The sequence below is a fragment of the Tetrao urogallus genome (genome assembly GCF_951394365.1).
Source record: "Tetrao urogallus genome assembly, chromosome: Z".
Lineage (NCBI taxonomy): Eukaryota > Metazoa > Chordata > Aves > Galliformes > Phasianidae > Tetrao > Tetrao urogallus.
In genome coordinates this window covers 24168598-24182846 of record NC_136816.1, presented here as the reverse complement: position 1 = coordinate 24182846, position 14249 = coordinate 24168598, and the positions used below count along the sequence as shown (strand labels likewise).

Here is a 14249-nt window from a genome sequence, read left to right as displayed (position 1 = left end):
CAAGGCTTGGTACTTGGGCCACTTCTATTTAGCATCCTTATTAATGATCTTGGTGAGGGGATTGAATGCACCCTCAGTAAGTTTGTAGACAACGCCAAGTTGGGAGGGAGTGCTGATCTGCCAGGGGATACAAAAGACACTACAGAGGGACCTGGATAGACTGGATTGATGGTCCAGTGTTAACTGTATGAGTTTCAACAGGGCTGAGTGTTGGGTCCTGCATTTTGGTCACAGCAATCGCAGGCAACCCTACAGGCTTGGGGAGGAGTGGCTGGAAAGCTGCCTGACAGAAAGGGACCTTGGTGTACTGATGGACAGTCAGCTGAATATGAGCCAGCAGTGTGCCTACGTGGCCAAGAAGGTCAATGGCATCCTGGTGTTATCAGGAGTGGTGTGGTGAGCAGGACTAGGGAAGTCATCCTGCCCCTGTACTCGGCATTGGTGAGGCCTCACCTTGAGTACTGTGTTCAGTTTGGGGCACCTCAATAGAGAAAGGACATTGAGCTGCTGGAGCAGGTCCAAAGAAGGGCTACAAGGCTTGTGAAGGGTTTGGAGAATATGCCCTATGAGAAGACACTGGAGGAATTGGGGCTGTTCAGTCTGGAGAAACGGAGTCTGAGAGCAGACCTTCTTGTTCTCTTCCAGTACCTGAAAGGTGATTGCAGCGAGAGCAGGGTTGGTCTCTTCTCACTGGTGACAGGTGACACGACAAGGGGAAATGGCCTCAAGTTTTGCCAGGGTAAGTTTAGGTTGGATATCAGGAAAACCTTCTTACAGAGAGGGTTATTAAGCACTGGAATAGGCTCTCCAGGGAGATGGTTGAGTCACCATCCCTGGATGTGTTCAAAAACTGTTTGGATGTGGTGCTCAGGGACATGATTTAGGAGAGTGTTGTTAGGTAGGGTAGTATGGTTGGGTTGTGATTGGACTTGATGATTTTTAAGGTCTTTTCCAACCTGAGTGGCTATGATTCAATTGCTTGTAAATATATTTAGTGTGTATTCAATCGTAATTGTTATCTATGGTATTTTACCAAGGTGACAATGAAGAAGATACAAGGAGTCTATTCGATTTAGCTGCATTTCATCTTGGTCAAATATGACAGCTTTCATTGGTTGATAGTTATCATGGCAAGGAACATACTATCTCTAAATTCCTCAGAATACTACATACTCATTCTGTATAAAAGGCTTTCAAATTGAAATACAACTTTTTAAAAATATATTGTTCTATTCAAATATATGCCTTTTTCAGTCCTTTCAGCTTGTATTTTCGAGGGTTGGAAACAATGTATGTATTTGTATTTTATAAAATTTTGAATCTATATAGACTGGAAATTCAGGTAGAATTTGAACTCAATCGGTAAAAGAAAGGATGAAGGGATGATTCCCTATCGTTCTTTCCTTAATACAGAGAATTTTTTATGTGAGCTTTGTTCTATATTTTTAATGAATTGTTAATGACTTAAAATTTGGAGGGAAAAAAAAAAATGATGGGCAGGAAATTACAGTTTCCAAAACAGAAGAGCTGTAAAGTAGCACGAGAGTATGTACAGGTGATATCAATGGAGTTAACTGGTAGTACATGGAAGGATATCTTTCTCTTTCAACAGAATTTAAGATCAGTTTTATTTTGAGTAATTACGAGAAACGGGACTTGAAAGGAGCATGTATCCAATGGCAAGAAACAAGCAACTTGAATGTGTTGTGAAACCAAGGAAGTTTAGAATGAAGGATATATAAATAAGAAACATGAAACATTTAGACTTTTAGTATACTAAATTCACTGAATCACTTTACAGCTGGAAATAGTAATAATTATCTTCCCTTTAAAAATGCATCACTACAAATGTGGACATAAATAAGTCATGTTTGCATGTTGTATGACTGCTGTAAGAAAGAGCAATGTTTGTATTTGTCTGCTTATTTCTTAAAATGATTATTATTTTTTTTTACTACGGTACTTTCATTCCTTTGGGTAACACTAACAGTAGGCTTTTTTATAGGTAATGAATTTCTGCTACAGACAGCAATCCATGAATGAGTACATGAATCGATGAATTTGTTTAGATACTTAGTAATGTGATTTGTGTGGCAGTTCTTTGAAGCAACATTTGTTTTATTCACATCTTTACACATTTGAGAAGAAAACACAGTCACTTATATAATTCTTCTAGGGCACAACTGCAAAGCTTATTTTCTTAATAGATTCTGTATATTCTGAATTAGCATGAAAAATAAATACAGAATTACTTACACTGAGGTAACTTTGATATTTTATATGTGGTGTGTCTCCAGGCAGTACTTTTTTCTACTGCAGAGCACAGCTTTCTTAATGGGTAGACAACAGTTTCTTTCCTTAAATTGTGAGTGAGATGATGTTGGCTTTTTAGCCAATGCTTTTTGAATATTGAATGTTTTAACTTGAAACTGTGCTGTCCTTTGAGCCTTGGAGTTCACTGGGAGTAGTTTAATCTTGACAAAGAAGCAATTGTTCTTTATTTCTTCTTCTTTTTTTTTTTTTTTCCTTGTGTATTTAACCTTGGAGCATTTCCAGCTGTGTTAATAAGCCACAGGAAGCTACAGTGAACATTCATATATTTAAAGAAGAAATTCTTTCTTTTACCTAGAGACAAATAAACAAGATCAGCTACTTGCTGAAGTCAGTTTCTTTCTTTCTGCGCTTGCAATTGTTAACCAGCAACAAGACATGAAACCAGTTCACAGTTACTATTTCACTGATTTACATCTAGTAGCTGCTGTTTGATGTGGCTTTTGTGTATAAAGCTGATGTCTCTTAGAAGGGCAAAGTCATAAAACACGCCTTGCACTTGATGTTTTTGGAAATTTCTAGGATCTAAAATCTAATTCAAACTAAATGAAATGCAGGTCTTCTATTTCATACATTGCATCTAAAAGGATCGAGTGTAATCAGTTTCTTTCAAAGATTGTCATACATGCAAACTGTCTTGGTCATATATTTTTGTTGAAAATGCTTATTAGAACATACTACTGCTTCTGCAGAAAAAATATTGCAATGTATATTGTTCTTTGAGAATAAATTCTGCTTTTAGGACAGGCAAGGCACTGGATAGCAAGTGAGAGTACACGTTGTTGTATGGGAAGATACAGGTAATGTTCTTGGACTGTCCCTCTTAGGAGCCCAAAAAAACAGTAGGGGACTTCTTTTCCCTGTAAGAAACTGGTGAGCATCAAGCAGATTTTTATTTGGGAATTCTCTTCACATATATATAAGGTGCTCTGAAAGCAATGCCTTGTATTTATTGTAATGGAAATTACAACAGATACAAAGAGCACAATAACACTGATTAATAGAGCAAATTCTTAGCCACAAAAAAAATATTCAAGTAGTCACTACTATTAGATCTGAGTTTTCACCAGTGATAACAAAAGCCTGCATTCCGTGCTAGTAAATTCTGCACAGAAGGAAGTGAACCACTGTAGCTGTCATCACTGCTGAAATGCACCACCCAGCACATCACTGCTTTCACACTCACTGTTTGTTCTCCATAAATGTTCATCAAATGTCGATGAATGTCAGTGGGTGCCATTTTTTCCACATGGAGGAATTCAGTGACCTTTGCTTTATCCAGACTTTCATGTCAGATGCAAAGCTGTCAGTGTCCCTCTGCTGTCATCTGTCACATAGCATCAAAATGTAATGGGATATTAGTGAGAAAGTTCAGCCTCTACTGCCATACCACCATCACCCAACTCTGATGTTGTGGGCCAACATTATCAAATAGGAGGCAATACTTTTGGAATAGCTCTCATATTCCAACAAATAAGTTTTATCCCGCTGAGTATAACTATTGTCAGTGAGAAATGTGTTTCTCAACAGGATGCACTGCAGTAACAAGAATGGTCACAACTATTTAATATCAAGTACTGGATTTTGTTTAAGGATAATAATTTTACAATTTTGTTTTAATTGGTGTTGGCTGAAGTTAGAGCCCTGCTGTATGCTTCTTCAGATGTTATCATCTCTACTACTTAGAGTTGTAACATTAAAAACAGTTCTTTTTCTGTTTGCTGTAACATTAAAAACAGTTCTTTTTCTGCTTGCTAATTAAAACTTGAAAGAAAACATAATTGTGTGGCTATGAGGCACAAGATGGTCTTGGAATTATCTCTTGTTTTTGTTTCAGATGCTGGAGCACAGCACTCAAAATACTGCATTACAAATTAGTGTTACTACTTCCATTACTTTCAGTAGATATAATAGAAATGATATCTATACTTAGCATGAGACATTGCTGGAAGAACTTTTTTTTTTTTTTTTTCCTTTGATCATGTTTTGCTATTTTTTGCAGACGAAATTTCTTTTACCCCTATTTCATTTTTTCTACTTTCTTTGGAAAGATATAGTAAAAGCTGAACTATTCTGCTGCATTCAAAGCTAATTTGTGATTGTTTTGGCCAAACCTCAACAGCACTTTTGCCATAGGAGCACTTTGTCCAAAAACCTCTAGTCAGCTCAACTGGGAACACCACTGCAAGATTTGTGTTGGAGGCACTACTCGAATTTCACATTGTGGATGAAGGGCAGTGTTTAAATACTGATTAATTTAATTGCTTGGATTATAAAAAAAATGACTTTCATTTTATTAACTTAGAATACTAATTATGACTAAATTTCAAACACTGTCAAACATTTCAAGCTTGACGTTTATGTACAAACACCCAGCAACACGTTAATCATGAAGGCACCATTCCATCACAAGGATGTTCCCAAGAAGCAGGCCAAACACTTGAAACAGGATTTTGATTCTTTTCCCTGAAACTTCAAGCAATGAAAATGACAGTGAGTTCCCACTAAATGTATTTATGGCCTGAGAAAAATGACCATTACGTATTACACAAATTAAGCTTCATGTTGATCAAGCTTTTAAAATTATAGACTGTAGTTTTTAGAAATAGAACATATATTCAAAATACTGTTTTAGACTTCTACTTCTTGAAAACTTAAATGTTAGTACAATAAATAAATATATAAACTTTAAGTGTGCATGAATTTTACTAGTTCTTCGGCATCTGATTATTTTGCAGTTCTAAGTGAACATTCTACATTATGTTGATACTTAACAGTGATAATTTAGGTGCGGTGTTCTGTGTTTTGCATCCTTACTTCATAATCTGCTAGAGAAAATACCAGTTCCTGTTTTTCTCTAACTATTTTACACATCAATATCCATACTTGTTTTCTATCATGTTTTATTAAAGTAATGCTTGTAAACAAAACATTTTCTGCACACTGCAGTCTATACAATCAGATTGTATTACTGTCAGCTAATCCTGCTGTTGTTTGTGATTTTTTTTATACATTTTATTTATTTTTGTGCTATCATCAGCTGTTGTAACTCAAAAAAAAGCTATCTGTTTGTTTTTCAATTACCTGTATATATAATTTGATTGTTCTGACCACAGTGAGATTTCAGACCTGCTTCAGGTTGTAATGCCTTAATATAGATGTTTATTAATAATTAAAATAATTGAATATGGTGATTATGTTTCCTAGGTATAGCATATCTGAGTGGAATGTGCAGTGAAAAACGAAAATGTATTATTGCAGAGGACAATGGTCTGAATCTTGCTTTTACCATTGCCCATGAGATGGGTCACAAGTAAGTATGTGGACAGCAAACCTAATATTTGTTTACGGTGTCACTGTAATTTACTTTTAAACTGATGGTGTGCTTAAGTTTTTCCTTCTTTTTTTCCTATTAGGAAAGCTTTTAATTTTGACAAAAACTTTGGAAAAGAATAGTTATAGTAATAGTGACGTGTATTGATATGCATAACTTAGAATTAAATAAGAACTGTTCATAAATTAAGAAAATGTTTACAATTTTCTGTTATGCAGGAGTCTTTATAGTGTCACAATAATTAGGCTAATTGGAAGGAAAGAGGAAAGCAGATGCCCCAAGATGTTCTTATCTTTAATATATCAGATCTAGCTCTACATATTCCGTCAATGAATTTCAATGAGATAATAAGATCCCTTACTGAATTTAGCACTGTCCAGATAGGACCCAGACTAGGGAAAAGATATATCATCAACAAAAAAACATAACACCTTCTAACCACACACAGGAACACAGCTCCTAGATATGACAAACAGGAAGAATGTGTAACACTTCTGTGAAGATTCAGGAGAAATGTTTTTTCTGCACTATCAAATTTGAGAATGTTTGTTATTGATCTTACAAACCAGGGTTGCCTTGCAGCAGACAACTCAGACTTCTCAAACAGAAGAGATGGAGGCTTACTCTTGCTCTTACGAGTAGGGCTAGAATTTTTTTTCCAAAATTAGCTGTATAAGCCAGATTTTGACTCTTGCGGCATTTGGTTCTCCTTGTGAAAAATATATTTCTGGCTTTGAATTTCTGTGGAGCTGAAGAAGAGAAAGGATGTAGAATGATCATTCTACAGGGACATAAAAAGTAAATTGCTGGTATGTGAATCTGGTGAAAAATGCTAAAGGCTACATTTTGAAATTTCAGAAGATTAAAGACACTCATTCATTCAAATAAATTTGGAAAAACAAATCACGATGAGATTTCAATCATCTTGTACTCAGAGTAATAATGGCATTTGGATGTCCATAGAGAAAACATCACATTTCTCTGTATGTACTGTAGTAAATATTTAAAAGCAATAGAAATGAAGACTAAACCAAATCAGATTCAATAGCAAAGGGCAGACTGTTATTTGAACCACACCATTTATTCAAGAAATTCAACGTTACATAGGATACAAACAATCTACATTGAAATTAGGAACCTTACCACACAACTTCAAGAAAAGATAGCCAGCTGTTCTTGGGATCCACTGAGCTGCCTCAATTACAAAACGTGCAGGGGCATATGGGTTGATTCCTGTTTCATCATGAAGCCAGATTCCTTAATATGTCTAATCTAGAGTAAAATGGTCATTTACCAAGGAAATTAAATAATATTTAATAAAGATTCATTTTCTCTTCTTGACTTTCTTTGAGAGCCTAGCCCTGCTGATTGCAACCAAGCACACTAAAGATAGTTGACTTCTTGGATAGGGAGAGCAGAACTGTACAAATATTTGAAGACAAACATTTAAATAAATGTCTCACTTAAAAGATCCTCAAAAGATTTGAAAGTAGCTAGTGGGTTCTCAGAGGCATATGCCTTACTCATTCTTAACTTTCTCAGAAGTGGGAATTAAATAGTCAGCGTCTAGACCAGTCATAAATCTTCCATTCTTTCCACATGTTAAGTCTTTAAAAAAAATTTTATGAACTCTTCTGAAACCACTTAATCATTTCCTTCTTTTTTTTATCTAGTATCGCTGTTCTACTTGCTCTTGTGAAAAAAAAAAAACAGCAATAGTGCAGAAACAAAAACTATTTCTCAAGGTACAAAGCAAGTCCTACCTGTTTTATTCTCTAAACAGCAATTAAATATACTTGCCCATAGATTATCATTTCAGTAGATATGAAGTATATTTAACATAACTGCTGTAGATTTTTACTGATCTTAGAACATAGGAAAACAAATATATTCACAAATGTTTACCACTGATGAGCAACAAAGTACCTTTAAAGAAGCTGGCAATTTGCATTCAAAGTTGCTTATTTTAGTGCGCCTGTCTCCATTCTGATATCTACATGTTTCATATTCGCTTGTCTCTGGTAAAATCTCACGATCATTTGCAGACAGAACAATTTTCAGAGCTACACTGTCACTGACATAATTTGCAGAGTTATGGGTTTGGGGATTGTGAGGTGTATGGGGTGTATGTGGTATATGTCCGAATGCCAAAATCTAGATTGCTTGCACAGGAACAGAGGTGTGGATTTACAATTAATTACATTGAATACTTCTGATGAAAAAATATTTTTTTACTAGTTGTGTCGTGGTTTTCTGAGCTTTCCCAGTAAGCCCATAACAGAAAGATTAATGAAAATGTAACTCTGTAGCAGCTTTGTTAGTCCACATTTATATGTGAACTCAATTTCCAATGAATTGGTTAATGCTTACATAAAACTTTAGATACAAAAATAAAATTGAAAGCAGATGTTTGGTTTTTATAAAAAGAACAATTGACATATGTAAGTGATCAGCAACAAGTCAAAACGAATGGTAAGAATACTTAGAAATTGAATACATAGATTAATTGTTGAGCTGCAGCTAAAGTTGACTTTGACAAAAAATTAGAAAATAAATATTCTCAATGAAATCCACTGGAAAATTATACCTTATTAAAATGTTTTTGTTCTGGCCATGTATATCTGAAAGCAGATTTTCTTCTAATGACACTGAGAATTGTGTAGATCCAAACAAACAAACAAACAAAAAAGTTGAGTAATTTTTCAGTCATCTACTTAATATTTCATCATTCAAATACATACATTCTTGTGTGATAATCTTAAATAATCATATGAAATCCAATGAAAACAAAATGTGTTTTAAACATGAAGTTATATGAGGCTGATGGAGTTATCCTGCGTTTGTCAACACAATCCCAAACATGATAATAAAACTCATTAAAATACAGTAGAATAATAAACACTAATTTTACAGTTCAAGTTGTCCACTGATCTTAGCGAGAGACATACTAATGTGGAGTAGGGAATCTTTCACACCTACACAGAAAGGATGAAGCCCAACTTGGTGACTAGGTCAATAATGCATGTAGCCCATGCCATGCTTTCATTTTAAGTACTTCTTTTATCTTGAGAAATAAGTATAGAATAATTTGTTAGGGTAGTTTTTTTTTTTTTTTTTTTAATTCTTTGAAATATTTGGTGTTTGCTTACAATTTTTTAGTCTCCTACTTGTTTGTATAGTAACTCTCAAAGTATAGCTTTACTACAGAAGGATTTGGCAGATTCTTCTGCAAAAACACAGAAGTGTAAAAATCTAGGTGTATTTGGTTAGACACAGTAACTTTTATGTCCTGACTGTCCTCTGTGCATTTCCACTTTTGCTAACAAGACAGACAGGCAGAATTTGTAGGTCCTGATAATTCATGATTAGCATGGATGTTGTGGTCGAACTTGGCAGGCAGCTAAGCAACACACAGCCCTTCACTCACTCAAGTGTGATGGGGGGAGGATTTAAAAAAAAGTGCAAGAACTTGACAGCTGACTAAAGGACAGATTAATAATAATAATTAATAATAATTAAAGAAATTAAACAAGCAAAAAAAAAAAAAAGAAAGAAAAAAAAAAAATCAACATACAAGTGAAGCACAACAGAGTTGCTCACCCCTAGGTCACCAATGCTCAACCTGAGCAACATCTGCAGCTAATTGCCCCATTCCTATTGCTGAGCGTAACATCATATGGTATGCAATATTTATTTGGGCAGGTTTGGTCAGTTGTTCTGCCTGTGTCCCTTCTAAACTTCCTGAGCCTCCTCAGCCTTCACACTGGCAGAACAACATGACAAGCATAAAAGAATCAGTGTAAGCGGTCAGCATCAACTAAAACACTGGTGTGTAATCAACCTCATTTCCATCCTAAGTACAAAACACATCACCATATCAGCTACCCTGAAGAAAATTGACTCTTGCCCCTCTTGAAGGGAATGGAGGTTCCTATCTGTAGACCACACCCTCTTCACAGAGAAGGTTGCTTCCTCCATGTGGCTCAAATCAGATATGTTTCTAATAAACTTTTGCATGTAATGCAGTCTGTGGAGAACAGCCTACTCCTCTTTCAAGTGTTTCCAATAATGTAGCAACAGGAAGCCTGAGGTCACTTAACAGAGATTTAGCAGTTCTGTGGAGACAGCTGAAGGACTCAGTAGCACAGGTAGTATTTTCCTCAGTTGTCCTACGCTATGTCTAGCTCTGGTGACTGGTGACTTCACCAGAATTTTGGGTTTTACAGCCATGGTAGAGCCTTTAAAATGAAGGGTGGCCTGATGGGACTTATCTATCTTGATGGGGGAAATATTTCTGGGCCTGTAACCTAGTAAGACTGTTTGAGAGGGTACGATCTATGGGAAAGGGGAAATCTCTTATGAACAAGGGTTACGCCAAAGGATTGTATAACACCATCTGAGGGTAGCAAGGGTAATGGGAGTTTCTAAGGGAGTCAGTTTGCAACATCCCTTTGGAATCTGCTCTGGAAGGTTTAGGGGTCCATGAGAGCTGCTCACTTCTTCGAAACTACCTTTTTACAGCCAGAAGCAGACAATCCCGTTGTGTTGCAAGTCAGGCAAGCAGGACAGAAGATCAGAGTGGATGAACAGGAAGCTCTTCTTGGAACTAAAGCAGAGAAAGAAAATTTATGACATCTGGAGGCAAGGTCAGGATTCAAAGGGAGAGTACAGAGCTACCATTCCCATCTGAAGGGAGGAAACAAGAAAGCCAAACCCTAGCTTGAGGCGACAATGGCCACTGTTGTGTCAGACAATAAAAAAGGCTTTTTCATGTATGTCAACAGAAAGAGAAGGTCAAAGAAAAACATTGCACTGATACTTGATGCAGATACTCACCTAACAGTAAGGGAGAGAAAAATATTGAGGTATTTAATGTTTTTTTAACCTCAGTTTTTAATATTAATGATAGATCTTTAGGTGTCCGGTCCTCTGAAGTGCAGGAGCATGACTTGGGGAGCAATGAATTTCAGTTTGTGGTCACCAAAACTGTAAAGGAACAGCTGCAACAGCTCAACATTTGTATATGCATTGGGCTTAATGAGATATACCCCAGGATGCTGAAGGAATTAGCAGGCATTTTAGCTGTACTCCTCTCGACAATTTAGTACAGCCTGTGGGAGTCGAGGGAGGTCCCTGGAAACTGGAAGATAGCCGACATTATAGCCAGCTACAAAATGTACAGAAATTGTCTAGGAAACTGCAGACCTGTTTGTCTTATGTCCATGGAAAAATAACGGAGAAGATTTTTCTGGTGGATACTGGATATATATTGTATTGTATTATTCTATATATCAGCCCTATATTCTAGGGCTGATATTGAACTGGAAAGTGCTGCTGACTCCCTAGAAGGACAGAAAAATGCCTGACACAGGTACAGACTGGGAGATGGATGACTGTGGAAGAGCTCAGCAGAAAGAGACCTGGGGGTACTGGTGGAAGCAGGCACAGCATGAGCCACAATTGTGCTCAGCAGCCAACAGGGCAAACTGCATGAAGGCATTAATTGAAGGCATTAATCACTGCATAACCAAGCTGACTAAAAGGGGAGGATTCTCCTACTACATTCGGCATTCATGCAGTATCAAAATCTGTATGCAGTTCTGAGCTCCATAATATAAAAAGGACGTTCAGGTGCATGAATGTGTTCTGGAGGGGGGCAGGAAAGCTGGTAACAGGGCTGGAAGCCATGTCCTGTGAGGAGAGGCCGAGGACACTTAGTTTGTCCAGTCTGGAGAAGAGAAGGCCAAGGGGTGACCTCCTTTCTCTCTACAACTTCCTGAAGAGAGGAAGCAGGGAGGGAGGTGCTGGTCTCCTCTCCCTGAGAATCAATGAGTGGATGTGCAGCAAGAGAACCCAGCTGCACAGTTTGAGGTTCAGACTGATTATCGGGAAAAGCATCTTTACTGTTAGGCTGGTTAACAACTGGAACAGGCTTCCTAGCAAGGTGGTTGATACACCATTGTAGTAGGCGACGCCCAACGCTGTAGCGTTGTAGCTAGTCTGTGCTCCCGAGGCATTTGGGCAACCCTCTTAATAGCACGCTTTAACTTTCAGTTCTCTCTGAAATGCTCAAGGAACTGGACTTTAGAATCGTTGAAGATTGCTTCCAGCTCCATTCCACTCTCCTTCCCTCCCTCCCTCCATTTGGTTTCCCCTCCTTCCCTTTCCTTCCCCTCCTGTCTTCTTGGTTTGGCATGAGTCTTTCTTCCAGAGGTGAATGATTCTTTTGTATTATTTACTTTTGGTAAAAAAAACTTTTTTTAAAAAAACAAAAAACAACATTGAGGAACTCTATGTGTATTCATATTATGGAAAATACAACTGTCATATAAAAGCTTTAAATTATTTTTATTGTTGAATCAAAGCAGCAGGACACCACGTCATGTTTAGGTCCAGTTTTTTGAAGACAGAAGCATTGGAGTGATGGTGAGGAAGGCAGCTCTTTAGCAAAACTTACAATTTTAGGTGGACTTGAGCAAGTAGTGTATGTTAACATTTGTACATTGATATACAAGGTGTATTTTTTGCCCCGTGCTTTTAAGACCAAAAATGCATTACAGACATTTTCACAGCAATGTTTTGCAGAAGAGAAATAATCATTTGGTAAGCGTATTTCTTTTTTTTCCCTTTCTTTTTTTTTTTTTTTTTTTTTTTTTTTTTTTAAATATCAGCTTGTTAACTATGATTTCTTTGTCCAGAACTTTTTCATTAAAGACAGAGGTTTTTTCAAAACTGTTTTCTATCTTTTCCCATTCTCTGTGACTGGCTTGCTTGCCATTCAGTTCACTTCATTGTCAATAATATACCTTACGTTATTTATGCAACCATTTGTGAAGCCCACATATTTTAAAATACACTTACAAAAATATTTTAATGATTGACTCGAATTTAAAAGCAAAGCAAACAAAAAAATATATATTGGTCTTTTTACATTAACTGTAGAAATCAACTGTACATAATATAGCTATATAGAAAACAGCATTTAGTAATCTGCTACTGGTCTGTTTATATCATTTTCACTATGAACTTAATAATGTCATAACATATTAAATTTTCATTGTAAAGGTAAAAAAAAAAAAAAAAAAAAGTACTAACAAAATCGAGCAGCTTCCATGTACCCTCTGTCCAGCTTATGTGGTGTTGTCTTCATTTATCAAATCCATTCTTGTGAACATATTCAATGTCATGTAAGTTTATATATATATAAATTTTCAAGTCCATAGTTAAATAAGCTTAGATGATTCCAGTATAATCAGGTATACAACAAAAAAGGGAACACTGGAAATAATACATAGGATAATACTTTGTAATTAATATCATTTTTTAATTTAAAGTAATAGTAACCATAATATGACTTTATTTGCAAAAAATCTACAGGTTAAATATTGTTGATTTTTTTTTTTTTCCAGTGAATTGAAAAATTCTCTGTTGTCCTTTGTAAATACATGTAGCATTTATTAAGACATTAATTTCAAAAGAAATCAAGTGTAACCCTGATTCCACCATACATTGCAAGTACAGACCAGTATCAGCATTCAGAGACTTATCATCTCATTCTGAAAGGGTTATTATTTTCAGCAGTCATTTGACTACTACATTGCTATAAACTACTTTTTCACTGATTTTTTTTATTTTCAGCATGTCTCTGCTGCTTATCTCTTGCGCTAAACTGTTGTATTTTATGATGTAGTACCTTATTTATTACACTGAGTATTCAGCAGACTACTCCTGGTTCCTTTGGTAGTTGAAATTTCCTTTGGGTTCTTTTGTGTTTTGTAATTCTATCACATCCCTGCTCTGTTTTCTACTTAGTGACTCCATAAAACTGAACCATAGCTAGTGTTCTCTATAATCTTTTAAATGAAATTTATTGATAGATCTAAATTAATCTTCCTCAGCTATCTGAGTTTTTTTATATATTTGCTCCTGAATTACTTTTTAATACCACTTAGTCTTTGTGCCTGAATCATGTGTTTCTAGTTCAATATCAGCATTACTGTTCAGGTGCAATATGATGCTCTTAAATGTAATTTGGTTGTGATAATGGTCATCTTTTGCCACTTGTAAAACACAACAAAAATAATGAATTAAAAAATAGAAAAGCACATGGAAGTGTTTGTTGGAGCAAATTTGATTCCTTGAATGCTGGAAAATGTGTAGGAGAATTTTTTGAGTGTTATATTAAGAAATATAAAATGGCACTTCATAATGCAGGCAAAATTATTTCCAGAAGATGTATGCAGTAGCCTCATTTGACTTACTTACATACAGAATAATGATTGAAGACTATTTCTTCTGACATTACAGAGCTTTTATTTCTTAATTCTCAGATATAATCAATTCAAATCAAAGTGTAGTAGTTGGTACTTTTACAGTATGTGAACTGTAATGCATTTTGTGCCTGCAAGAATATAAACTTCCCTTATGGTAAAAGAGATATGTCTATCTTACTTCTGTCCATACACGTACAACTGTACAGGTAGCGAATTATACAATAATTTATTTTTCACAGAAAGAAATAGAACCAATATTTGTCTTTTACTTTGGCCTTCATTTTAATTTTAACATAAACACAGAGAAATTA

At 35.8% G+C, this 14249-nt stretch overlaps 1 protein-coding gene across 1 annotated transcript in view; it reads left to right on the top strand.

Annotated features, from left to right (window-relative positions):
- Positions 1–14249, top strand: part of ADAMTS19 (ADAM metallopeptidase with thrombospondin type 1 motif 19) — a gene marked incomplete at both ends in the record, with an annotated part of 158118 nt that overhangs the window by 79517 nt on the left and 64352 nt on the right. Inside the window, one exon of the mRNA XM_079548727.1 lies at positions 5539–5644. Coding sequence (XP_079404853.1) covers positions 5539–5644 — 106 coding nt within the window. The remainder of the gene's footprint in view (positions 1–5538; positions 5645–14249) is intronic.